Source organism: Hakea prostrata, chromosome 1 (genome assembly GCF_041222555.1).
Source record: "Hakea prostrata isolate BN-2017 chromosome 1, UWA_Hpros_2, whole genome shotgun sequence".
NCBI lineage: Eukaryota > Viridiplantae > Streptophyta > Magnoliopsida > Proteales > Proteaceae > Hakea > Hakea prostrata.
The window spans coordinates 13,767,266-13,794,087 of NC_142600.1; the positions used below are offsets into that span (position 1 = coordinate 13,767,266).

Consider the following 26,822-nt stretch of genomic DNA (forward strand, 5'->3'; position numbering starts at 1 on the left):
GGGGCAAGTCACAAGTCACCTATTTGTGACCACATATATATACATAGAAGGTCTTAATGGGAATTCCAATTTTAGAAGCTTTTTCTGTTCACTACTGCAAGCCTAATCTTTATTTGTTTATCGATTGATTACGGAAATTTATGATGAAGGTGTGATGGTTAACCATCCATCTATGGCATCCCTTCGCCTTCGTAAGTGGGATCCCTCACATCTTTTCTACCCCAAGCTTCAAGCCCTTATAACTCAGTCTGCTCACTCTTCTCCTCACAAACAACATAACATCTCCACCCTTATTGCATTTTGGGCTCTTTGGGAATATTATAATACTGTTACCCACTCATCCCAACTCCCAAAGCATCCGAATGTCATCCAGTGCTTATAACATGCGATAGCCAAGTTTGCCCCCCTACTACACCCCCTAGTAAAGATCCACTACTCATCAGGTGGGAACCTCCACTTCCGAGCTGTATCAAACTTAATGTAGACGGATCCTCCTTTTCGGATCCAACACACTCAAGGATTGGTGGTCTCGCACGTGACTCTAATCATCAGGTGATGTTTGCTTTTAGACGAGACATGGGCTATCAGGACTCTTTTATTGCCGAAACACAAGCTATTCAATGAGGACTTAGTCTCGCCCTCGACTTCCAGATCTTTCATGTCCAAGTGGAAACCGACAACCAATCGCTTGTACTCTCTCTTACACTTCCAACATCCTGTAGAAGCTGGAAAATCTCTCACCTAATTACAAATATCCTCAGGCTCACGGTATCCTTCACTAAATATTCCTTCTCATACATCCCCCTCGAAACAAACTTTGCGGTAGACGAATTTGCCAAATCAGCGGCCCTTTATCAGGATTGGTTCGCGTACCACTCCCCCCCCCTTTTCTATCTTGAATTTTGCTTTTTGACTCTTTAATGTATAAGATCCCACGTGGTTTTAGTTTAGTTAAATAAATAAAATCTTCATTTCCAAAAAAGAAGAAGTAACTGTTAAGCTAAACATGCAAGTTTGGCTTTGATAATCAAAGTCTTTTTTTAGTCCATCTTAATTAATTAATTTTGGGTAGAGCTCGAGTTAAAAATTCTCACATTGAAAGCAGGTCAACATTAAAATATTTTTCACCTTAAATTAAGGTAGAGATTGAGATATAATTAATATTCTAACCTTAACTTAGGTAAACATTAGGTCAAGGAAGCTAGATTTAGGTTAAATGCCTACTATCCTATAGGAATTTTTTGATAAACATAGCACAACAACGTGAAACTAAAAATCATTTTGTACTCAAACGAATCAAGATTAGGCAGGTTATAAGGTTAAGTGTTGACTTGATCCAACTTATGACATAATCACAAATTCACAATTAGACTACCATATGACATTTTTCATTATTCATGTTATGGTTTTAAAAGGTTTAATTAATCCAACTCAATCTTGTAATTAACCCTAGAATAAGTCATCATTCTCATGGCACAACCAAGATTCAGCAGACATAGTAGAGGTAAATGAAGCTGGGTCTTCCAAATTTCAATATATTCCCATGCTAGCTAAGAGGTTTGTTTTCTTTAATCCACCCTTTTTCTTCCATTGGATCTATTTTTCAAAGAAGTAAATCAAATAAAGAAAAGAAACTCTATTTCTTAACTCATTGATCACGTTTATATAATATAAAGTAATTAGGGTTTAGGGAAGTGTCAAACTCAAACGAGTAGATATCATGGAAGAAGCTGTCTCCAGAGTGGAGACAGATGGACCTATATTTACATATGAATCCACTATCGATCGTTATGAACCAACCAAACTTAGGTTTCTTGTTTCTATCGATGATCTTGTTTCATTCGTGCTACTGTCTGTTTAATATCATTTTCATACGCAATATCCAGTGGGAACATTAAAGCGTTGGCCTGCTGCTGATGATGATTAACACATTTTTCTTTAGGATTCGATTCTTTCTATGTAGTAGTCTCCATTCCTAATATACATATTAATTGTTGATTTCAAAGGAAAAAGAGATATCTATTGGGGTATAAGAATGATACGATACAGATAATAATATCGATGAAGATATGTCATATTACTTTTTTCTGAAGAACTTGAAAGGCTTAATCTCAAGCAATTTTCCAAAGAAAGAACCCTTTTTTTGTAAAATAAGAAAAGGAGCATATATGCATCTCTTTGCAACAATAATAGTGTTAGTATCATATTCATTTACATGAGATTGATCACTTGGATCTTTGCTCTAGTCTTCACTTAGTTTTATTTGAAATCATAAAAGATATGAGATTTAAGCAAGTACATTAATTTTTTCCTTTGAAAGTTGAAGTACTTTTGAAGATGAATGAAGGTAATTTGAGAATTTTGAACATAATCTTATTATTCTAACAGTAATAAAGTGTCATAAAAAACGAAAACATAGTAGAATAGATTCAGGGATCTAAACTTAATAGTTGGCAAACTAAGGGGATGTATATATAGTTTATCTTTTTTAAAAAATTTAATCACCTACTAAGGCCTAATAAAATCAAGAGTATATACAGACCCATTAGTTTACAAACATTACGTTTACATTTCCTTTAGAATTCATTATATTACATTTACACCTCTATGTTTCAAGCTATATATCAATGTATCTTTAATTTTAAAATAATGGGGTGAAGTATGACTTACCATCTAATGAAGAAAATCTTTGAATAAATACAACTTGCATTAAGAGGAAACAACATGTAAACTCTTGAGTAGGAAGATTGTAACTATGGAGTGGAAATGAGACTTGAAAACAAAAATATACTATATTATTAAGCATAAGAGAATACATTAAAATAAAATCTAGAATGATGCCTAAAGCCCTTGAATACATCACTATCTATAGACTTTTTTGGTTTTATTTTCTTCGAAATGAATCTATAGACTTGTTTACAGCTTTGAAAAATGAAAACCCAAGTCTTTCATGATGAAAACCTTTCTCTGTCTTCTAGAATGGGCTTCCTTTTTTTTTTTGGGGTCCAAAATCTTCCAGAATGGTTGCCATGGAGGGTTGAATACGTTCAGTTTTGTGGTCGTGAAACGTAGAAGACCCTATTCCCCAGGAGCAAATATTTGGACAATGGGAATAGATGCTTATTTCCAATATGGTTCTGCAACCGCTATAGACTAATTCTAACGATCAAGGGTTAGATTAGCAATTTTAGTGTAAAACACAGCATACTCTTGTAAATTCAAGGATCATCTATCTTGTGGTTGGTTGGTGTTTTTTTTTTCGTTCTTGGTAAGGGAAGCAATTGAATTGCATTCAGGATTCAGCTCTGGTAAAATTGCAAATCTAGATTTCTGATGTGATGCAGTTGATCAGGTAAGTTCCATTATCTATCTTAGTTTTCTACTAATTGTTAATTTTTAAACATAAAAATTTATAACTGAACCCAGTTTTAGGTTTTGATCGACTTTAAGATCTTTTATCTGATTGATTGCCTCGGTTCAAGCCTATAAGTTGTCAGTGGGGGAGTGTAGTAGTTTGCAAGAGGAAATACTCTAGTTGGTAATCTGCAGTCCTCGATCTCAGCCCCTATCAAATTCCAGATATGGAGATTGAGGAGGAGTACAGTAAAGCCAATTACCTCTAATCCCTCAGTTGGCAATTGAAGGAAAGTTCCCTTTGCAACATTAAGCAATTGAAAGAAAATTTCTGGGAAAGAAAAGCTCCACCACCCTTGATCTCTGCAATAATTTCGTGCTCTCTATTCCAAGTGATGCATGAGACATAAACCATCTCAGGAATCCCTTCACAATGTACAAGTTGAAATTCTAAAACCCCAATTAAATTCTAAGAAACCTATAATAATGTCAGTGTACCCACCAATGGAGGCAACCGACCTCTTCGAAAGGGTTTACCAATTGAACTAGGGTCCAAAAGGGAATACCCAATCATATAACTCAGCGTCCCTATATGGTTGAAACTTGAATGATCCTTGAGAACTTACACTGCAAAATGAACCAACATAAAAAATTTCCAAATAGATCTAAAATGGAATGGGCTCGAACATTAGAAACCAATTTTTGTTAATTGATTTCACCAAAATTTCATCCGAGCTCAACAACGCATCCGAAACTGACGACCATTGGTGTTCTTTAACTTTGTCAACTCCTTCCTCCTCTTTCTAGCCTCAGCTGCAGCACCAGAGTCCACCGTTTTCTTGTTTGGGTACAAGCCAGCTCCCTGTGGCTTCTCAGGCAAACTACTCTTTATATAGCTGGTTGCAGAAGAAACCTCCGCTTGACATGCAGAATCTGGATTTGTTTCGAACTCATTCTCACACTTCACAGTGAAAGTTGGTTTGACCGATCTAAGGGGAACAGGAGTAAGGACCACTCCTTGAGGATGAGGTCCTATAACCTGAGCTTCAGTCGGTAATGCAACTGAGTTGTCAGCATTAGTACTATTGGTGTTGGTGTTTGCTTCTTCTGTATACGAAACAACATCTGCTTTTAGCTCTTTAGGTAAAGGCTTATGGCAACGACCTACTTCTCCCATTGCTTTTGAAGAAGAGCCCTCATCATGTTGGCTGCTATTGTAGTTGTCATCATGGTTTTCCTTCAAACAGTAAGAATCTAGAGGTCGGGAATGCACTTGGTTCCCGTGGTCAATAACAGGGAGGAACCATGGGCAAGGTATTATATAGATGGGGGCTCTTGAACCATGGAGTTGTTCATTTGATGAAACCAACTCATGGTTACTTGGCATTGGATCTTTTTGTATGATTGCATTTTCAGTAACAACGGGCATTTGCATGGGGTTTAAAGGATGAACAAGGGAAGGCCAAAGAAAAGGTGGAAACAATGGTCTGTTGTATAGAAGCAAGGGCAATTCTGTAGATGATGATGTCGATGCATCTCCAGGGGCTGAAGAAGTTTCTTCAGGAGTTTCCTTAACCTCAGCCTTTATTGTCTTGACCATCTGCAGAATAAATGAGATCTCCTTCAGATAAAGTGAAAGTTAGCCTTTAGTGCAAGCAAATATGGGTCTCACTAACCTTTGCTTTCAGTAGTTCGTTTCTGTCCTTCAGTGATTGATATTCTTTCATTATCAACTCCCTTTCCTTCTCTCAGTAAATGTGTCACCAAAATGTGAATGGATTCAGTAAAGGATCATAACGTTAACATAAGAAAGGATTTCAAGGAGAATTTTCATTCAGATTGAGAAAAAAGTGAGTAGAGCATAGCTCTAAAAACCTGGTGCAGAAAATAAGAATAATTTGGATATTGTTCCCACTTATATATTTCCTTCAATTCAAAATATAAATACTTCTATAAAGATAAACCATATAGTCATAGAGAATACCATACCCGTTTCATATTTTCATTATCCCAAGCTAGATCTGCTGCTTTTCTTGTTAACTCCTCACAGAAGGCCTGCGTTCAAAGCAAAATATTAATGGAACAAAAAAAAATAGTGTAAATATAAATGCACCAAGTAACTCAACATGACAAAAACAGAAGAATGTTGATTTTCTAGCTCCAGCTAGAAAAATTATAGGGTTGTTGTCACTAAAACTCCAAATTTTAGTCAAGTTCTTATTAGTATCTTATTCTCTAACACAAACAAAGGAAAGGGAATGGGGTTGGGGAACCCATTCCTTTTAGGAGTCCAAGACAACTCAAATAAGGCTTCTTTTACCGGTCAAAAAGTTCACTATATCTTTTCACAAAGCATACAGGCTTGGGCTTTTCTCTTGCTATCCAAGTTTTACCACTTCCCATCACCTACTCATGGTTTGACTGAAATTACAGTACATATATTTTATCTTCGTTCTTTAACTTGAAATGTCTTGATTCCTATGTTGATCTCCATTATCCCAGCTTCACATTAATCCCTTCCACTGTTTCATGTATTGAAGCAATATCATCAGCAAAAAGCATACACTGAGGGACCTCATCTTGGACTTGGTAAATCATCCACAATTAGTGCAAACAAATATATGTTCAGAGCTTGGTGTAATCCACTTGTAATGGGAAATCCACTACTTTGATCCCCTACAGTTGTGACACTCAACACCACAATCTCCATATAGTTCCTTGAGCTCATTCTCTTCTCTAGGACATACCAAATAAGCTCCCTAGGTACTTCGTCATGAGCCTCTTCCAAGTCAATAAAGATCATATGAAGGTTCTTTTGTAGGCTCTAAAAATCCCCATAAGCCCCCTTGAAATATAATAGTTTCAGTCACGGATCTCCCTGGCATATACCAAATTGATCCTCCAATATAATAATATTTCTTTTGAGATGTGCTTTAATGAAACATTTTTGGAGATTTTCAGCCTTCTCAATAAGGCCCGCCCTTTGATCCTCAAAAAGGGAAATAAGCGTGCACATCTGCTTTTCAGCTAGGGTAGTGGAGACAAGGTTACACGCTGGGTAGTGCAGCGCATCTATTTCGTGTACAGAGGCGACGTTTCATTATTTCACAGTATGACTCATTAGTTTTATGTCTCAATATTTATTGATAGTCTAAATATCACATTTATTCTTATAAACCGGAATTATTGCAAGGTTCGCTAGCAATGCTTTTACACTGCTAGTCAAACTAATACTTTAAAGGAACACAGAAACAATGTTAAGTAATCAAACAGTGCCACCTGAAGTCCAAACAATCAAACACGGAGAGACTCAACAAAGAAACAATTATCCCAACCAAATGAATATTCCAATCACTCAGAGTATCGTCTAAACAGCAGACCAGGTTTGAACAGCATATTGACCTATTGCCAATATCAGTTTCAAGTTCAGCATTTAAGGATTGAGGATGATGGTAGACTTGCCAATTTGGAATGGAAAGATTTGTTTTCAAAAATGAAGCTAGAAGTGACCAATAACTCTACAATCAACTAACTCCAGTATGGCAGAAAGAGAAATCAAATCTCTCTTATGCCTGTAATTCTATTAAAATTAAGAATAAATATAGTTTGGAGGATGTGAATCTCATTCGTTTCTATTTTGAAGTTAGTATTCATCATTAAAGATTTAGAGTCCAAAAGTCTAGAAGTTTTCTTGTAACCCATAAGCCCATGAAATGGTTGGAACATCATTCTAAAGAGCCTAGCACCAAATGCCAAGACAAGGAATCCATCTGTAGATACCAAGTCGCCACCACATGTTTTGTAACTCTAATTGTTTAGTATAGTTTGTCATCAAGGCTCTCAGTTGGTTATGATGGTTGTGCTTCTTGTTGATATTGTTGTTTCTGGTAACGACTAATTTAGAATCAAACAAGTTACATTTTATTTACAACATGTCTTCAACTGTTCCACATGAAAGATTTGGAAAGTATGAGGTATTCTCTTAGTACTGTGGTGATTTGCAGCAACAAAAGTGTTTGTTTGTCTCAGAGTTAGTATGTTATTCATCTTCTAAGCCCGGTACCTCGTTGTAAACCTATCAATACTCCAACGAATCCCTATGCAAAACTCTGGGCTTTTGATAACGAGGAGTTTGCACCCAAAGATTAGTATATTTGGTTAGCCTGCCAACTTATTTATCTTACTTTTACCAGGCATAACTTTTCTTTTGTTGTTGGCTTGAATACTAGTTTTCTAAGAAGGGCCAAAAGAACTCATTAGGCAGCATACCATATCCGGAAGTACCCTAAGGGTGCTGTGGTAGAGACTTATTTATCATTGTCATTGGCACACTGATATCATTGGGTATTTGATGGGAACTGGGCTCGAGCCAATGATGATTAATCCACTACTGGGTACTGTGCATTTGCTGGCGTAAGTCTTATCACATGGAAGGGTAGAAAATAGACTACAAAAGCTCGATCAAGTGCTGAAACTGAATATAAGGCAATGGCTCATATTGCAGCTGAGCTGATGAGGCTAAAATCTTTTATTTGAAAACATAGTGTTTCAGTTGTTTGTGTGTCTTTTTCTTCTTTTTTTTTTTTTTTTTTTTTTTTGGGGGGGGGGGCGATGTTTTCAGTTTACAAATCATGTATTGTGATAACTAGGCAGTAATCTACATTACTCAGTACTTATGTGTTCCACAAGTGGAAACATATTAGGGTCAACTATAATTTTGCAAGGGATGTTGTCGTGAAGATACAAAATTTCTAGTCCATTTGTTAGCTCTGAAAATCGACTTTGTAATAAATCCATCAAAACATTTTTTACACCTGTCCTTGATGGTTTCACAAGATGAGCTTTAGTGACATATATGCTCCAGCTCGAGGTTGTGTTAAGTATATTGTGTTGATGTACTATCAGTACTATCAGTAGGGATAGTTAAGGAATTCTGGTTTTGTGTATTGTGTGGCTACTGGCTAGACATACCAGTTATTATAACAAAGGCTATATTTGCCTTTATAATTTCAAAACATAATACATATATATATAGACACACGCATTGCTCACAGTTGGGATGTTTATCCTAACAGCAAGTTCTTCTTTCTCTAATTTCGTCAATTATTTTATTCTCCTCCTCTAATGATTGCACAGGTACTGGTACTAGGCTTTTGATATTGTGGCAAGTATAATAGCAAAAAATGGTACACAAATAATGAGTTGTGGATCAGACAGGATTTTACCCAGAGTATACTCAATACCAATTGCTTGATTTTATTTTACAATTTCATTTGAGTGTATGCAGAATATGTACCTGATCTACTCCGTTAATTAATCATTCATATGGAGGTCCCTGATTATAATTATAGCTGCTTTCTCCACTCCATTTTGTTAACGGATTCAATTCATAGAGAATCAAGAATCAACCCATGGTTCTAGCGAAACTAGTGATTCAGGCAACTACAAGTTACTGTCATAGACTGATCGAAGTGCACCTCAAGCCCAGGTAACACAGATCCCGTCCTTCACTTACTTGCAACCTTGCGCTTACTTGAATGATGTACACTCACAACACGAAGGAATTGCATTCACAAAAGAAAAAATTCAAAAAAACAAAATATAAACCTCACTAAAAAAATGGTGTTACAACACTCTCTCTCTTCTCTCTCTCTCCTCTTTCTTCTAAAAATTACACATTGCAAATGGGGAGATTCCTAAGTTTTTTCTGTCTGTGGATTCAACCACTCACCTTGCTTCCGATAGAGAAGTAATACAAGACTTTGGGAAGTTTTCATCCCTCAAATTCCCAGAGAAAAGAAGAAAAATATTAAAACTGAAGCTTATGTCAAATGCTTGAGAATTAATTTGGCAATCACTAGGATATCAACTTGAGTCACCCATCCCCATCACTCCCACCAATGAAGAGTATCCAGAATCACCTAGCTTAGGAAGACCTTTTCTTTTCTTTTTTGGGTAGAAGCTTAGGAAGACTAGGGGAGTACTTCCTTTCTTCGGTCACTGATCACTGCCAACTGAAAACTTACAGCTGCAGCAACTCCAGCAATCGCTTTCTTATCGTCTAATCCACCCAACTCCACCAACATGAGGCACCAATATTACTATCAGCTAATGGTGGAGCTCCATAAAATTCAACTAAAAGGGTACAATGAGGTAGAGTAGTGCCTAAATATGACCTAGTAAGTGGCAAGAGTTTGTCTTTTCTCCGGTTCCTGGTGTATTCATACATACATTGTGCAGATAGAGTGCTCATCAGTGTCACATGGATGACAGACACATTCGTCTTTGAAAGGCTGATACCCATGGGGAACAATTGAGTTGCAGCAGTAACTTGCATGTTATTATGAGAATTCTATCATCAATAAATACTGAAAATGTGTTCACCATATAATTTATATATACTGAAATTATCAAAAAAAAGAAAAATCCATGCTACTACCCTAAACAAAAGAAAAGATAAGACACTGATAAATAGCTCCCAATCTATCCCCATTGAGAAGAAACGGAATAGAGTGATAAATGGCTTCCAACCAAGAAAACAACACTTGACTTTTGAAAGCTTCATGAGGGAGAAAAAAATAATAACACATGGACAAAAACACAAATCTAGAGGAATTGAAAGCATAAAGCAACCAGATGTTAGAAAATATGTGCAAAAAGAAGTCTTAAAAAGGTCATTTAATCTTTTTAAGCATATCTGATTTTTCTCACCTGCCTACGGCGTATTGTCTGCCTTGCAGATTCTCTATTTGCTAAAATCCTACGTATTCTCCGCGCTTCTTTCTCAGCCTGCAAGGGGAAGACTTCAGTTGAATACTATAGGAAACTAGGAAAGAAAATGCAAGAAATTGGAAAACTTTAGTACCTCAGTCAAATTTTGCTTCGACCTACCACCACCAAATGACACAGAACTTGAGGGGCACAGAGGTTGATCAGTTGATTTGGGTTCCTGTTTAATCTTTACTGTGTCCACCACTACAGCTTTACAGACCCTTCTACGCTTGCCCTGACCTAACTTTAAACCATCCTAATGTACGAAACACAAATTTTAAATCATGCACACAGTAATGCAATCTTACGTAAATGAAATTCTAAATCAGAACTTAACAACATAAAGTTTTCGAAACTACATTCAACATGTCAATTGCAATCTACAGATGGAAATGGAGAGGTGTATTACCTGAGTCAACCTCACTGAGGTAGGAAGACCAAATGTGATTTATATCAACATCATGGTTTGGTTTCATTACCAGAAGTTTTTTCAAGCTCTACCAACAAATGGAGCTTACTCACGGTTTTAGTTGGGCATTTTTTTCTTCGTCTCTTTTCATTTTTTAAATTCTTTCTTGGGCCATAAATCAAAAGAAAGATGATAAAAAATAAATGATATTTATGCATGATTCAAGAACTCAAACTTGAGCGCAATCTCACCCTTTCACAAAGAAAAAAGACAAGAAAAGAATTTGAACAAGATCTTGGCAAGATTTGGGATTTTATTCTTTTTAAACTCAAACATCCATCTTGAGGGGTATTAGGTGTCATTTGTGGCTGAAACTTGCTTCCCAGCTTATTTTAGGCCCTTTTGAACACACTGGTTATCTCAGATTTATGAAAAAGGTAGTGTAAAAGAGAGTTTCATTTTTTAACCTCAGTTGGAAACTGCTATGTTGAGTTAAAACCTAAAATGACCTATTGTGCACATAATATACGTAGACAAGGCCCTTAATTCATAATCTCATACATTAATGTTCAAACAAATCTATGTATACAATACACAACACATGTCCATAGTTCAAATTATAATCCTAAGGGCAAAGGTACAACTTGAGAGTCAAGACCCCATGTGCACATTCATCACCCCCAGCTGCTCCGACCAAGAAGCTGACAGAAAATGGAAGATCTGAACTGGCAGCAAACTCTGAATAACCTGGGAAAAACTTCCCCTATCCCAACAAGATCAAGTGAACATACCTTGACTTGATTGAGTTTGAGACTATGCATAACAGGGGTTGGTTTGAGTCAAGATCCAAGATCTCAACAGTATTATTCTATTTTTGTGTATTGCTTCACATCTCGTCTCGCTAAACCAAAAAAGCCAGATATCTCGCAAGTTCTTGAACTATGGGTTTATGTGTATAAATGATTCAGCTAAAGAATGGGAAAGGGCTTCATGCTGAACACCATCCTGGTATCATAATTTGGACATGATGCTACTAAACAGCAATGTTAAGGGTTTCAGATGGGATGAAGAACATAGCAGACTTGGCATTCAATAATCCACTTAGTCAAATGACTAGGATTAGCTCTATGTAATTCACATTTTTATTTTATTTTATTTTTAAATCACAGATATGGCAGGAGTTAAATTCAGTAAATACAACTTCCTGAAACACATGAAGCAAGCACATAGGGTCAAAATAACAACAGGGGCAGTTAACAAGTAATCAACATCCTTCTCTAGGTTTTTAGGCCTAGCCCTTTTGTTGCCACATAACCTTTTTTTTTTTATTTTTTTATTTTACAGTTAAGGAATGATTACCTTGGAGCTGGTCTTGGGGTTGCTTCAATAAATGATAAGCTACAAGAAAGTCGATTGAGGTGGCATAGCCACATTAAATGGAGGCTTTTAAATGCTCCTGCATGCAGAAATGATTTAATCCAGATCAAAGGAATTAGAGAACTAGGGGCAGACGATGAGAAAGGATACAAATAGCTTAGGCCTTGTTTCAAGTATGGTCTCTAATAGAGCTGATTGGAAGAGAAGGATCCATGTAGCTGGCCCCATTTAGTAGTTGTTGTTCTATTTATTTTACTGTTAATTCTTGTTCTTTAATCCGCTTCTGAAAAATTCACAAATAAATTTCTTAAAGTGTTAAATCGATCTTTCCAAGATTTTGGCCTCTTTTTAATCCATTTTTCTAATAATACCAATATTTATTTGGGGTCCATGTATTTCCTTTTTCGTTCTTTAACAATGACCATAACAAAATCACTAGAGACCTCGCAAAGTTAAGATGGTTAAAGACGGGTCAATCAGACCTCAAAAGACCTTATCTAGGCTATGGTTGGGTCCTGTGGACCTTATGCCTTTTAATTTTTGGCTATATTGGTGTACTGGGTTACAATATAAGACCATAAAGCAGATGCACTTCTGATACTAGATTAACGGTTGAGTGTTTTGAGTTAGAATAGGATACTGAATGGCAAGACAGAATTTGGCTTTGAATTTACTTACTTAATTGAGTGTAAGAGAGTGCTTAGGTGTCATTTTACGAGTCATTTTAGGAATCTGAGATGAGTTAGTTCTTTTTTAGTTTATTTACATTACTGATTGTATTAGAATGATAAAAAGTCCTTTAATGAGCCTAATAGGAATTTTAGGCGGTCTATACATATTTGCAATACATTCACAATAAATCAGATATAGTTTGAGCAAACTTATGAAATTTTCCAAGAGTTCCTGGGTTGTTGAACAGTGCATGTGGGATTGGTATCTTAAGTCTGATTTCTTTTCTTCTCTTCTTCACCTAAAAAGATTGATAAAGTCTCTCCTCTCCCCTGCCATCGATCTGATTTATGTCCCCAATGATGCAGTTGCATCCTTTATCACAGATCTAATTATTGGGTGACTTCATTAAACATTCAATTTCTTTTATTCTGATTTCATCAAATCCCATTCAATAAGAGTGATTACCATCATTTTTCTCTTTTAACAACTGAGTTGGTATCAGATTGGTTTCATGTCACAAACTGATGTGCCATGAGTGGTAAGTGGAATCTTGTAGAAGCTCAAAAACTAAATGGGGCATTCATAAGGGAGTCAATTTTCCTCCTTGGTTATTCGTGTGTGAGCAATTGGATCCGTATTCAATTAGCAGTAGGTTTCACATAATCGTTAATCTAGAATAGAAAGCAAGGTCAAGGAAATATGAAAGCAAGCAACGAGCAAGGGGGGAAAAGGAAGGCCTCAATAGATACTACAAACCCCCCATCCCCTCCCCCCCCCCCCATACCCCCCCCCCCCCCACCCCCCAAAAATAATAATAATAATAATAATATGGTGTACTAATGCCCACATCTCTAGAGCTGCAACCTCCAAAAAAACAGAGATACGCCTATATTAACAGAAACCACTAGACTCCTCACCCAAAAATGTCCAAATGTATTAACTTGGAGTACCAATGCCTACATTTCTGCACCTTTTAACCTCGAAGAAAACAGAGATACACTTATATAAGCACGCAGTAAACTCCCTAATCCCAAACTGAGAATATAGAGCTACGAAAAACTTGTTTTTTTTTTGTGAAAGTCGCAAACTTTCACCCAAAACACAAACAATCTTCTCAGAATATCAGCTCTATAAAGTGAAATGATCAGAACTAAAGAAGAATAAGTGCTAGTAGAGAAAAACCAACCTTGGAAAGATCCAAAGATCTTGCCTTGGAGCTCCGAATTTGTGAGGTCTCTAAGTCCTTGACTGGAGAACCATTCTTAGATCTCTTCTTCGACCTTCTCCCTTTGTTCCCCCATTTCCCGCCGGAGTCATCATTAGGGTTTTCGCTCTCTAACAGCGCTAAATGCGCAAAATCCGCCAGAGCTCGAGCAGCATCAAGCTCGATCTTAACCATCGGATCCGTACTACATTTGGAGTAATCACCAGAAAACACGCCATTCGAAGACGAAGAGCACGAACCAGAGCACCTATCTCCGGCGGCGGTGGAATTCTCCGCCGGAGATGAAACCCTACCTCCTTGTCTAGTCTTTCCTTCATCAACGGCCATTGACGAACACAGGTGACAAGACCTTAAGGTCAAAGCATGGACAGCCGAGACGAAGTTGAATAGAATTATCTAAGCATCTCCGACGACGACTAGTGAATTCCTCACAAGGTAGGTGACTTGGTAAAGCTAAAGGGAGAAAGGAAGGAGAGAAGCAGGTCATATATCTTCTGAGAACGCCACGTGTCAGCCATGTCATATGTGAGTCCCTGCTCTTGTAGCTCCGACGCACCAGCATTCGCCACGTTTAGGTTTCCGTTGACGTGGAGCGGAACGGTGTGTGGAGAGAATGCCAAGTATATTGTTGGATAAAGTAATCATGAGAGTAGTAGAGTATGTTTGTGAGAAAGCCTAACAAGCCTAACAGTAGGTTGATTGGAGTGATTCTCGCCTTATCGGGGCTCCGGGTCAATGGTGAACCGACACGACACATGGCGTCGGGCGCGTGGGTATTCACTGACGTGGAAGCAGGAGAACCAGGAAGGTGATGAGAAGCATCCAAGCTAAGCTAAGCTAAGCAGACACCCAATCCTCTTCTGCGGCGTTTCCACTTACCACTTACAGCCAGCCAGAAGCCAGCGAAGGAGGAGCGAAACGCCGCAGCAGCCGCGGGATTACCCTGTAGAGCAGGTATTAACGTTTAGTCGATCGAAGGGTCAGCGAAAACCTAGATTCTCGTTTAATTTTTTTTTAATCTTTATTCTCTCAGGTGTCCTCCGCCTCCCACTCATGCTATGACATGTGCACTTAGTAAAAGTCAGGCATGATTGTACAAGCTGCCAGCGAAGCAATGCCCCCGTGGCGGTTTAGATCCGTGGTTCTTATTCGACCTCTTCCGACACTGTAACAGCATTGACCCCACGTGCTGACCAAACCCGACATGAAGAAGCCTACTCTGAATTGGGCTTCTTTTTTTCCCTGCTTGTGGCTAGGCCCAGGGTCGAGGGTTGAGATTTTCTATGATGGGCCTGAGTCGAGCCTAATGAGATCCAGCGTGACTGAACCAAGATCAGTCAGGGCTGGGTTGGGCTCAACTAGGTTTAGTTTGACAGTACTGGGCTTTGATTTGAGATATCCGTGGGCTGGGCTGGACTGCACTTACTATGAATTAAGGAACCTGATGTTTGGGTTAGAGTTTCATTCTTATATATAACTTGATATGCTCTCAAAATGAAAATCCCTCATAGAGGTATCCAAAGGGCAAAGGGTACGTTTTTTCCAGCAAAAACGGTTACCAAAAAAAAAAAAATTATTCTCCAAACCTAACTTCTCATAGAGAGAAGATTATAAATTTATAATGCCTTTTAAGTAGTTAGGCACAATAAGCAGTTATTTTCATTATGCTCATCGCCTAGTTAGGCACAATAAGGCGTAACCTTTCATTTCATTTTCATTGTTGCCTTTCTTTTTATAAAGTTAAAATCCAACACCACCCATTTTTATTGTTTTTATTGTTTTTATTTCTTTTGCTTTTTTATCGTGTTCCTGAGAGTGATTAGCATTTGATCAAACTTATTTTTAACCTTGATAATGACTTATCTGTTCCATAATGTGAATGTAATTATTATGTTTTTTTTTTTCCTTTTCTTTTATTCTTTTCCTCCCCTCCCAAAACTAAAGTGCCCTCTTTGATTTAGTTTCAGTCAAAATCCCTATTCTACATTTAGAAACAAAACTAATCAAATATAAAAATCAAAATTAGACGATCGAAAAATAACTCAGTTAGTAATACCGATTCCTCTTATTGCAAAAGTCATGGATTCTAGTCTCCTTGTGGTATATGTAATGGTCTCTAACGCCCCACAACCCCCCACCCACCAAAAAGAAAAACTAAAACTATACATTAAGTTAGATTTCGAATCTCCTTGGGCCAAGGGCAAACCTTTGCATTATATTATGTAACATTCTCCATACCCATTATACAAAAAACGCCTATTTCAAAGGGGGAAAGCTAAACTAAAACTCATAACCAAAGGGTTGGCATTTTGATTAAGACCAACTTTTTTTTGGTATCATGGAGCTTTTTTATATATAGGCAATGGGAATGCTAAATATGCCATCACCAAGAGTGGAAACCACAACATCATGTTAATCACATCATTGTTGCCTTTCTTTTTATAAAGTTAAAATCCGACACCACCCATTTTCATTGTTCTTTTTTTTTTTTTGGCGTGTTTCTGAGAGTAATTGGCATTTGATAAAACTTATCTTAAACCTTATTAAAGACTTGAAATGTAATTTTTCTATTTGTTCTCCCAAATAAAGTACAAATTCATATATTAGATCATCGCAGCTCAGTTGATAATACTAGCACCTATTATTGAAGTGTCATGGATTCAAGTCTCTCTTTGGTATATGTAAGTCTCCATCTCTTATTTTTTTTAAACCCTCATACATTATGTTAGAGTTCGAATCTTTTTAGGGTCAAAGGTGAAGCTCTCTCTTATATTATGTAACACCCCCATCTCCAATATATAAAAAACACTCTTTACCACACATAAAATTTTTATATATAAAAAAATAATAATAATAAAAACATTATGTAATACCCCTATCTCCAATATATAAAAAATGCTTATTATTACACATACAAAATAAATAAATAAACATGAGAGAGAGTCAAAGCAGAGTTGTTCTAGTGGTGAAATCAATATCTCTTAGTGAAGAGGTCATGGGTTTGACTTTTGCTAAGGCATATTAATATCTTCATCCTCCGGCTAATAAATCCCTTTGTACCAAAAAAGAAAAAATGACAGAGAAGAAGAACATGAAGAAAGAATAAAAAAATAATAATAGTTTTCATCCAGACGGACTAGACCTAAATCAAAGTTATTTTTAGTAAAAAAAAATAAATGAAATCATACATCTGCCACTCTCTGGTATTTAAAAAGATCAATTAATAATATATTGTCATTTTTATGACCCAAATATCCTTATACCATTTTAAATTTTTTTTTGGACGCTACAAAAGTCTATTTATGAACTTGAAATGAAATATAGATACATAAAAAATAAAAATAAAAAACAGAAATACAAAATATAAATACATGAAAACATAAGGTAAGGAATGGAAATTGATGAAATGTCATACATGCAATAGACAAGGTCATCAAGTTAAAGAATAGGTCAAGCCCAAGCATTTAGAATAATGGTTAACCATTACGCCAAAGCTTTTAGAATAATGGTTAACCATTACAATATTAAATATTAAGCAAAGGAATACGACATATGTATTTTCCATAACTAACGTCCAAAGAGGCGACACCCAGTGATGCTAGAAAAGCAACGTGTTGCCACAAAGGTGGATAGACACGCCACAAGGGTGGAAATACATACCACAAATAAACCACAACTTTTTTTTTTTTTTTTGGTAAAGAATAAACCACAACTTCGAACCAAAGAAACCAGACCCCCAGAAAAAAGAAAAAAAAAACAAAGAAAAGGCGGAGAGAACCCTAGCTGATGAAAACCTCCTTCCTGAACCGTGAAACTCCACCATCAATATATGATTCTGCCCAGAAGTGGCCTTCACCTGCAAGCTGTGAAACTGATAATCATAGTTGAGACTTGAGAGAACCTTCTCATATTTGTTCCTTGCAATACCCAAGTGGGTTGTCATTTCAATCCTTATCCCAAGAGATTGTTAAGTTTTATGGCCATTTGCATTTGCATTTGCAATGCTTTCTTCTGTGTGTGTCGACCATGAGTTTGATTTTGAAGTAGAACTTTGCTTTTTTTTATTTCAATCAATCAATCACCATATCTCTGCAAACAGCAAATCATTCGAATCTCCTTTACACAGCTTCCGCCGCCGCCTTTCTACTCTTGATTCTTGATTTACACGCCGACTTTCACCATTTCTTCCGCTGTGGCGCTGCACATACTAAGTACTGACTACTAGGGCATCCTCCATTCCTCTGCTCGTAACTCGTAAGTTTCTTTCTCTATTTTACCCCTAAAGGGGGTGTGAAAGTCGGTTTGATTTGTTAAACCATATGAATCGGATGAGTTGGTTTTTGTTTTTGTTTTGGTTTGTTTCGCATCCCATTTAAGTGAATTAACTGAACATCGGCTTAAATCCCATTTTATCGTCACACTTGATTTGCTCTTAATAGTTGAAAAGGTATAAGGGTATTTTGATCATAAAATAATAATAATATTATTTTTTTTTTACATAGAGGCAGATGTAATTATATATATATATATATATATATATATATAGACCATATCGCCTTTGGTCGTAGTAGTTATGTTTTGCCAGAAAGGATATAAACAACTAATAGGTCCAGAGGGTGTTAGGTTATCTGACGGACCAGCTAACATCAATTGGATTGGTTGGAGACCGAGACACAACGTAGTGGGCCTCCACCAAGAAACTGTACTTGCCATTTTGTAGCTTTGCTTTGTACTACCAACATGCAAAACGTTATCGGTCGCAGTAGTACTACTTCATTGTTCACCGGTAGGACCGGTAGTAGGACCGGTAGTAGGTCCGGTAGTAGGTCCGGTATTTCTTATTTTCTCACCCTCAATCCCTCATAACACGCTAACCAGTGAGAATCTGATATTCTGTCCTTTTGGAAAAAACAATAATAAAACCACTAGCTATCTAGCTATCTAGGATCTTTTCCTTTTTCAATAGTGGTCAATTCAGAATCCTTCGATTAGGATCTTCTTCCTAGCCTATATAATGCATTCTTTAGATCCTATGGCCACACTCACTTCCAATGGTTGAGCTACAATGGGAATCTCACGTCCATTCGGATGTTGGAGCATAGATAAGCTTCCATTATCTTTCCCAAGTGCTCTTCCTCTCTGGATTCTACTTTTTCTAGTGCTCGACTTATCGTTAGTGTAGGTTACCAAAAACAAAAAAAAAAAAAAAACTTATCGTTAGGTGTGCATGCGTGTATGTGTGTGTAGGAATATCATTTCTACGCTACTCAGTGCAAGATAGCGTCGACAAGAAGTCATGTTATCTTCTTTTCTCACCTTTTCGTTTTTCATAATTTCATCGTTGGGCTGTCTATTTAAACTGAAACGCGTTAGACATTTCAGTGTGTGATTCGCGGCATTTCATCTCTTCCGGCTTATTCACAATTCCAAACCCTCAAGACCTTCTCGACGATAATGGCTCAGGTATTCCTTCGTGTTTCTTCATTCCGCTCTTGTAGAAACTTCAATTTTTTCCTTTTTTGCTGTTCATCTTTGCGAATGGTTCCTGATGCATGCTTAACGTTTGTTTCTTCTTCACAATTGTCAAACTCGGGTCTCTTTAGTCTGTTCACAGTCAATCCCATTTTTCTGATCCCTGCTCGGTATCGAATGCATCTTTTCATGGCCATTTCTGGTTTTTCTCTTTCTGGATTGGGTGGTTTAATTGATCCTCTTAATTGGTTTTAGATGTGCTTCGTGATAACAAAACTATGGGACTATGCATAACTTGAATTCTGTAAATCATCAATTTAAAGGGTATCAAGTAGACATAGGAATTGTGAATTTCACAAGGGAAAATTTTACTGGATATACAGGCAATTCGAAAGGTAGTTTCATTGTGATGACCAAGATGTTTCTCTTCTTGATTACTAATATTGTATTTCTTAACTGATTCCTTTCGATTTCGCAGACAGTTGTCCTCAAAGTTGGAATGTCTTGCCAAGGTTGCTCTGGGGCTGTCAAGAGGGTACTTGACAAAATGGAAGGTTAATAACAGAGTCTTCACCTCTAGTTATTTAAATTAGCCTTTTTGCTTTTCTCAGATTTTAATTATCTAGATGACATTGGATTTCATGTTACCCTCAGAAACTTGGTTCCTCACATGAGTATGAATATATGATATGTGTTCGTTCCCCAATACACTTGGCCAAAAATCTTTGATGAAACCCCAAAGGGTTTTATGAGTTTCTACATCCGTATATGTATAAAAATTTTCTGCACACTCTTAGAATTTATTACTCATACGAGAGAAGTGGGTGAACAAGACCTTAAGATCAGTGTGTATACAAACAGCATGTGAATAGTTCATTAGTTGTCAGCTATGGGATCAGTGGTTAGAAAACCTAAAAACCCCAAAGTTGTAGGAATAAAAACATATTGATCTGATCTGGAGGAAACTCAGTAACTTAAAAAGAAAATGTTGGAATGAAAATTTTAAGTTGAAGGCTTATTTTGACAGGTAGAACAAGACTAATTAGTAATTACGATGCTGATTTGATGTTGGATTTACAGATTTGGAATTTTCTTGCTCTGACTAGGAATCAGAAAGCAGTAACTAAGTCAGGGAGTTATGGTTCCAAACTTAAATCAAACAGTGATCGAATTGGTTTTTCGACTTTTTCCAGTCTTCCTTTCTGTTTTTCGTATGGACAGTCTTTCTTGTTAACCTGCAACATGGGGTAAGACTGCCAGCAGAATCTAATTAATCTAGTTCTGATATGGTCGGATTTCTTTATGAGCATTGGTCAGGTGTGGAGTCATACGACATTGATATGAAGGAACAGAAGGTGACAGTGAAGGGAAATGTGCAACCTGAGGAAGTTTTCCAGACAGTGTCCAAGACAGGAAAGAAAACTTCATTCTGGGAGGCAGAAGCACCAGGTGAAAATGTAGCGAAACCTGATTCTGCTGAAGCTGTTGCTGATGGAGCAAAACCTGATTCCGAATCTGTTGCTGTTAAAGAAGAAAAATCTGCTTCTGTGGAAGCTTCTGCTGTGAATGGAGAAAAACCTGCTTCTACTGAAGCTGCCATTGTTCCTTGATGGGTCGTCACTATAATTTTAGTAGGAAAAAAGGGTGCCATTATAGGTTGACTTGGTGGACTGCTTCTATGTGTACTTAATTGTTGAGATTCCTAGAAATCTCAAAGGATACTTGTTGCCTTGTTGGATACCTAATCTCTCTGCAAGGATTGATTGGGTTCTTATATAAGATATATATAGATATAAAAGAGAATTACAGTTCTGTGTGATCTTTTCCATGCCTCAATTAGATTCAAGTGCTTGTACTGGGTGGATGTGCTTCTAGGACAGTGGTGGCAGCTTCTTATGTAGAGGTAGAAAGTCCAAATGGGTCATAGGTTCGAACCTTTGTTCCTACCACACCTTTCCCCCTCCCCCAATGCCTGTGATCGAGCTCCCATAACCGAAGATTAGACACCAGCATAAATTCCATAATCATAATCAGATTGGCCTATTCAGATCAAGATAAAAAGATAGCAGTATGGACTTACGAACCAGTATCAGATTCATGATTAGCTATTATCAAACCACATGACAAAAAGTTGCAGACTTCAGAGACCAGTTTATTAACCACCAAGATCCACCAAATCCTCTTTTCGTTGACATTGAAGTGTCGGAGAATTTGAATTTTGAAAACTCAGTATGTTTCAAACTCTATTCCTGCAACGCAATCTTTGTATAAAACTCTACCACCTCTCCTTACGTTTCCCAATTGTACTCATCAATTGTATTTGTTTCTCATGTATAAAAACCAATCGCAATCCACAATTGGGGTATGCAAAACTTCTAATTACACATTCTTTACATTAAAAAAATTCCTTACATGGTTTGTTGTGAAAACAAATGTAATCCTAAGTAAAACATCTACATCTTTGCTTGGATACTACTTTTTAACATGATTCAAGAAGCAACAAAACAATATATTTTCGTTTAAATAGTGGAGAAGCGAATCTAGATTCCAGAAAGATGCAAAATTTCATGGACCTTTAACCCCCACCCCTCCCTCAAATAATTGAGGGAAAATGGTCGGAACAATGGAGATTGGAAGAGTTCCCATCGAAGAAGAGCACGCCATGAACACAAAAAACTAAAGAAAACAGAGTAACAGAAGACGAAAGGCAAAAAAACCAAGAAAGAAGATTTTATTCAAGAACCATCTCATATCAGAGAATACTGGATGGCCTAATACTATATGAGAATACAAAACACTGTTGTACTTCATTAACTTTCAATACAAGATATACAAGGGTATATATAGGAATACATAGAGGACACGTGTCCAGGCTCGTAACTCCCTAACAGATAGGAACAAGAAGAAAGAGGGGGGGGGAGAAATGTAGCAAACATAAAAGAAAGATACATAACAGCTTATTTAAGCCAAAGAGTTCCTATCACTGCAACAAAAACCAGATGTCGGTCGAGATGCAGGTGAAATAAGACAAGGAGGTTGTCTGTAACATGATGGTGAGGGAGGAAACTTGGGGGAAAGGTCAGGTTGCCTGTAACCTGATGGGGTGTGAGGAAACCTGGGGGCAGGGTCAGGGTCAGACTGCCTGTAACCTGATGGGGTAGGAGGAAACCTGGGGGAAAGGTCTACAATTTCCAGAGCCTGAACCCTCAGTTCCACAGGATAGTCTGCAATGCACCCAATTCTTGGACCTGCGCCAGTCGACCATTTCAGTGAAACTTGATTCCCCAATTGATATGAACGTGCCTTCTTGGAGTTGATCCTTTGCAAAATTGCTGCCATAGGTACATTAGGTTTTGGACTCTGGAGACCACCAGATAAAGTCCTTTTGTAGCTACCACGTCTTTCAATCCCAGCAATTTCTGTTGGTTCAGTTTGGGTGACTTCATCTGGTTTCAAGGTTTGATCTTTCTCAACAGCACTGGGGTTTTCAAGTAGGGAAGGTTCAGTTTCAAGTAGTGTAGCTATTCCAACAGTACTCCCCTCTTGGGAAGATTTACTGCTTTCATAATTCTCAGAGTCCTCAGTAGCAGAGCATATCTGCAACGAAAAATATTAGCTAAGAATAACATGGAGCAAGAGCAGGATGAGGAAGATTTAATAAAAGTTATCAAAGGATCAAAGCAATCCTGACCCAGAAGAGTGTTCTTAAGATCCGAGACATCTCAGACCTGTAGCAGAACCTCAATTTATAAACTCTGAAATTTGGGTCAAAGCTACACTGCATTACATACCTCAACTTCATCAAGGTTGACTCCGTTATCCTTGAGGAAGGTTATGAAGCAGTTAAGGTTTTCTTTAGATGGACGGTAATGTCCACTATATGCAGAGATTGTCTGCAATATAGAATCACCCAAGAATGAGATGCAACATAAACAGCTATCCTGCAATTAGTCAAACAGAGAACACCAAGATGCCCACCACATTCCTTGAAATTCAGAGGATCTGCAATACCCTTTTCTTGACAGTCTCAAAGAAATCATGCATTCTAAAGCCTTACCAACTTCTACAAAGATGCAATTTATTCATGGCTGTTAAGGAGAAACTCCGAACTGAATCCAACTCTATCTCTAATCCAAATTTGACTTTTGGTCAGGTAGATGTGCCATTTGGATTTTCATATATATTTAATTTAAGAATGAAGCCAAATATGGATTTCTATGCGGTCCTACCAGAGCCATGTTCATAAATAACCAAACAAATTTGATCATGTAAAAATGAAATAGTAGACAGATTTTCCACAACTCAATCAGGATTCTAGAACTGAATTATGGCTCCTGTGCTATCACATACTTCACCCACCAATGCTATAACACTCATATCATATGGAATCATATGAACACTAAGACAGGATATCTTTAACTACAAAGCCCCTTTAAAACTGCACCTTAAGCACTCCATTTTCTGCAACAAGTCTTCCAGCTGCTAAAGTAGCTCCTCCTGCTAGGAAGCTCGAATGATGAAAAGAACCCTTTTTTTTCTGGATGGCATAACAACAAATAAGTGCTCTGGAGTCACAAATGAAGAGCATGTGTTGCAACGGCAAGTAAACAACAGAAAGTTGTAGGCTTACAGTATCAACTCTAACCTCACTAGCATAGAATTTCTTGTACGTACACATCACAAAGATCCATTTTGCCTTCTCCGACCCATCCCTCGTAGCAAGAGGCTTTTCAGTTTGTTTATGTATGATTTTCCCGTCAATTATGATGTACTCATAATTTTTTCTCTCTTTCTAAATAGTGATTGGCGAGTAAAACAAACAGAAATTCAGATTCACAGTCATATTTAAGAGGGTGGATGGACAACGGATTAAACAGTCGTGCAAGAATTCAATTGGAGTAAGTCTATAATAAGCTTCATTCAAGAGCAAAACACATACAGGTCCGAGATACTTGATGCATTCTTGTCTCAGCTTTGTTCTGGGGCACACTTTGAGATCAACCTCTTTGCCTTCGCCAACGTTCAACCTGCAAAAAGTAAATAAAAGTGTCAGGTGTCTTCGAAACTTAGACCTTAAAATGCTACAGCCAAGAAAGGAGGTTGGCTCGTGCTCGTGTTTTACAGATGAAAAGTAAACAGAATTGTACCAGTAGAAGAATGGCTGGACACTTCGCGATTCACGCCATTCTTCATAGTATTTATGCAAGTTATGACCATAAAGATGTCGCGGATCAATCTACAAAAGAACGGAAACGAAGGCCAGATTCAATTGAGAACAGATTTCAATCACACAGATAATGGGATAAAAAGAAAGGGAGAAAAGAATTACCGCTTCTATCCAGTGCTGGAAAGCTAATTTCTGGGCTTTGGAGTCTCTGAATAAACCCTTTCCAACCTGCCATGATTACTTCAACAGGAAAAAGATGACGAGTTTTCTGATTCCCAAATGATAAACGTAAAAAGCAAACAAGAGAATAAGTGAATCTCTGTTTCTCTCTTCCGCTTGGCAAATCGTAAAAAGCAGAGAAGCATATAAGCTTGCCTTGGAAGCATTCAAGCTGACTCGACTCCACCGGGAAGCTACTGTTTCTGGTTTCAAGAAATCGAAGAAGGAAATCGTACTGTGGTTTAGACGGGCGAAGCTGATCGCTTGCCACCTATCAATTTTTCAAAATTTTCATGATCCAAAGAAAAACGCATCAGGGGCAGAGAGAGCGAAAGAGAGAGAGACTCCATTTATATCATACTAAATATATATATCTATTCTCTTACAAGAATATCTTCAAATGTTCTTCAAAAATATGTAATCAATTGTGTTAAAATCGTAATTCTAAACTTCACTGAGTTGTAATTAATAATAATTATTGTTAAATACCGTGAAACGCACGTGTGATCTTATTAAGTATACATAAAAAATTCCCCATTCTCTTCTCTGTTTTTCCCACCCTCCCTCACTTCACGTTTTACTACTAGAACATATATGACGGAAGGAAGAGGCGTACCAAAGCTCTTGGGCAACCACGGCGGTGTCCGCTAACTTGCGCCGTGTGCGGTAACTCCGGTAAACTCTCTGGAGATTCACAGCCGCCGAGGACTCAAGGCTTCCGTTGTGCTGGTCGTTGACTATGACGGATTTCCCCCCGGGACTCACGACGGATTCTGAGGTAGCAATCTCGCCGTCGCAGGTTCCTTGGGAAGGCTCCTGGTTCGAGCTGGAGCTTTTGGTTTCCGGAGCATGTTCTGAGTTCGGCTTAGAAAGAGAAGTGAAAATGAACAAGGTTTCGGAGCTCTTGCTCTCAGTAGAATCGACAGCCATCGCAGTGCAGCCGGTGGCACGATTCAAAAGTCGAGCCATTTCAGAGTCGCTACTGCAACTGCAAGCAGTGGAAGAGAAAGAAAACGAGTGATTTGACGGCAAATCAAAGCTCTGCACAGATGGAGTTACGATTTCCATTGAAATTCTCAAATCGCTTCTCTCTCTAGCGCGTGCACAGTGAACAAGTGTGGTCCTCCTGCTCAGGGGAAGGGAAGAGATCAATCAGAGAACAAGTTTTTTTTTGGATAAAAGAGGGATGGAAGTTAAGTAATGGTCTCTTCTGCCATGCAGTGCGACTAGGAGTAGCTATCGAGGTACCCAAAACGGACGCCGTTTTATTTTTTTCTTATGTCCTCTAACTCTAACAGGGAAATTGTTTCGTTAATGAGCAGCAGCCGAAATGGTCGAAATCAAAATATCTGAAAGACCGTGTACGTTCACATATTTGAGAAATGAATGGTTAAAAGATTGAAATTTCTCAGTCGGGAGAGCACGAACATGGTCAGTGGGTTTCACGGGTGAAAAAGTCTTTTTTTTGTATTTTTTCAAAAGGTGTTTTTTACCGTGGCCCCATAGGTTTTTGTGGTCAGGAAGCGTCGGAGAGCACAAACGTCGGGGTCGCAGATCCAGACTCGCGATTGAAGCCATGAGTCGTGACTTGTGAAGAGCAGCCGATCACTATCAGCCGCCTGCACATACAGTGATGGGTGTGGACCATCTCCTCTGAAGTGAGCTCCATCAACAGGTTTATATTCACAAAATTGGGAATCCGGATCATCATCCCTGACGGGGAGCTCCCAAACAGGCTTACAACCACAAATTCGGTGGGCCTCATCGATAAAAAAATAAAAAAAAAAAATCCTCCCCATCACCCAATCTCTAGGTCTCCTTGTATTTAGTATTTATGGTGGTAAAGCCGTCAGGAGCTACTATGACCGGTGGCTGATCCGGACTCTAAAATTGGTGGTAAACTGGTAGTAATTGGTAATGCTGTAATGCTGTAATGCAGAAGGAGATTAGTTGTTCAGGAATACGATGGTGATAATGGGGCTTATGGTTCCACAATTTGTGGGTCCCACTTCCGTGCAAAGAGAAGTCAGCTTGTGGGGCCGTCCTCCGTTTTCTGTCCTTGATCTGTCTTTTCCCTTGCAATTTATTTAATCAAAAGTAAAACTTTCCCGAACTATTTATCTATAAAAAAGAGAAATGATAATATCTGCAAGTGG

At 37.8% G+C, this 26,822-nt stretch overlaps 3 protein-coding genes across 6 annotated transcripts; 1 reads left to right on the top strand and 2 right to left on the bottom strand.

Annotated features, from left to right (window-relative positions):
* Window positions 1-3,336: 3,336 nt before the first annotated feature.
* Window positions 3,337-14,254, bottom strand: LOC149027664 (Basic-leucine zipper (bZIP) transcription factor family protein). Its single transcript, XM_089164591.1, has 6 exons — window positions 13,770-14,254; window positions 10,220-10,381; window positions 10,066-10,143; window positions 5,344-5,409; window positions 5,031-5,096; window positions 3,337-4,954 (listed from the first exon to the last, which is right to left on the bottom strand). The coding sequence occupies exons 1-6, from the start codon at window positions 14,133-14,135 to the stop codon at window positions 4,091-4,093; spliced, it is 1,602 nt and encodes a 533-aa protein (XP_089020717.1). The 5' UTR covers window positions 14,136-14,254; the 3' UTR covers window positions 3,337-4,090.
* Window positions 14,255-19,154: 4,900 nt separating this feature from the next.
* On the top strand, window positions 19,155-21,124 carry LOC149027665 (copper transport protein ATX1-like). Its single transcript, XM_089164642.1, has 3 exons — window positions 19,155-19,271; window positions 19,759-19,834; window positions 20,598-21,124. The coding sequence occupies exons 1-3, from the start codon at window positions 19,263-19,265 to the stop codon at window positions 20,888-20,890; spliced, it is 378 nt and encodes a 125-aa protein (XP_089020768.1). The 5' UTR covers window positions 19,155-19,262; the 3' UTR covers window positions 20,891-21,124.
* Window positions 21,125-21,808: 684 nt separating this feature from the next.
* On the bottom strand, window positions 21,809-26,024 carry LOC149027666 (IQ domain-containing protein IQM3-like). 4 transcript variants are annotated; one of them, XM_089164603.1, is made up of 9 exons: window positions 25,283-26,020; window positions 24,823-24,937; window positions 24,610-24,675; window positions 24,428-24,516; window positions 24,220-24,307; window positions 23,911-24,072; window positions 23,725-23,817; window positions 23,072-23,173; window positions 21,825-22,877 (listed from the first exon to the last, which is right to left on the bottom strand). In XM_089164603.1, the coding sequence occupies exons 1-9, from the start codon at window positions 25,732-25,734 to the stop codon at window positions 22,242-22,244; spliced, it is 1,803 nt and encodes a 600-aa protein (XP_089020729.1). In that variant the 5' UTR covers window positions 25,735-26,020; the 3' UTR covers window positions 21,825-22,241. The 4 variants fall into 4 exon arrangements, with proteins under 4 accessions (XP_089020756.1, XP_089020747.1, XP_089020729.1 ...); XM_089164611.1 differs by having other exon boundaries at window positions 21,827-22,877; window positions 23,926-24,072; window positions 25,283-26,019; XM_089164621.1 differs by lacking the exon at window positions 23,072-23,173 and having other exon boundaries at window positions 21,819-22,877; window positions 25,283-26,023.
* Window positions 26,025-26,822: the final 798 nt, after the last annotated feature.

Coding starts and splice junctions, on each gene's coding strand:
- LOC149027664 (XM_089164591.1), bottom strand. CDS start 14,135: ATGGCCGTTGATGAAGGAAAGACTAGACAAGGAGGTAGGGTTTCATCT. Junction 10,144..10,219: donor CGAAGCAAAATTTGACTGAG/GTACTAAAGTTT, acceptor TTCCCCTTGCAG/GCTGAGAAAGAAGCGCGGAG. Junction 5,097..5,343: donor ATAATGAAAATATGAAACGG/GTATGGTATTCT, acceptor TACTGAGAGAAG/GAAAGGGAGTTGATAATGAA.
- LOC149027665 (XM_089164642.1), top strand. Junction 19,835..20,597: donor GGTACTTGACAAAATGGAAG/GTTAATAACAGA, acceptor AGCATTGGTCAG/GTGTGGAGTCATACGACATT.
- LOC149027666 (XM_089164603.1), bottom strand. CDS start 25,734: ATGGAAATCGTAACTCCATCTGTGCAGAGCTTTGATTTGCCGTCAAAT. Junction 24,938..25,282: donor GTGGTTGCCCAAGAGCTTTG/GTACGCCTCTTC, acceptor AAAAATTGATAG/GTGGCAAGCGATCAGCTTCG. Junction 22,878..23,071: donor TCAACCTTGATGAAGTTGAG/GTATGTAATGCA, acceptor TTTTCGTTGCAG/ATATGCTCTGCTACTGAGGA.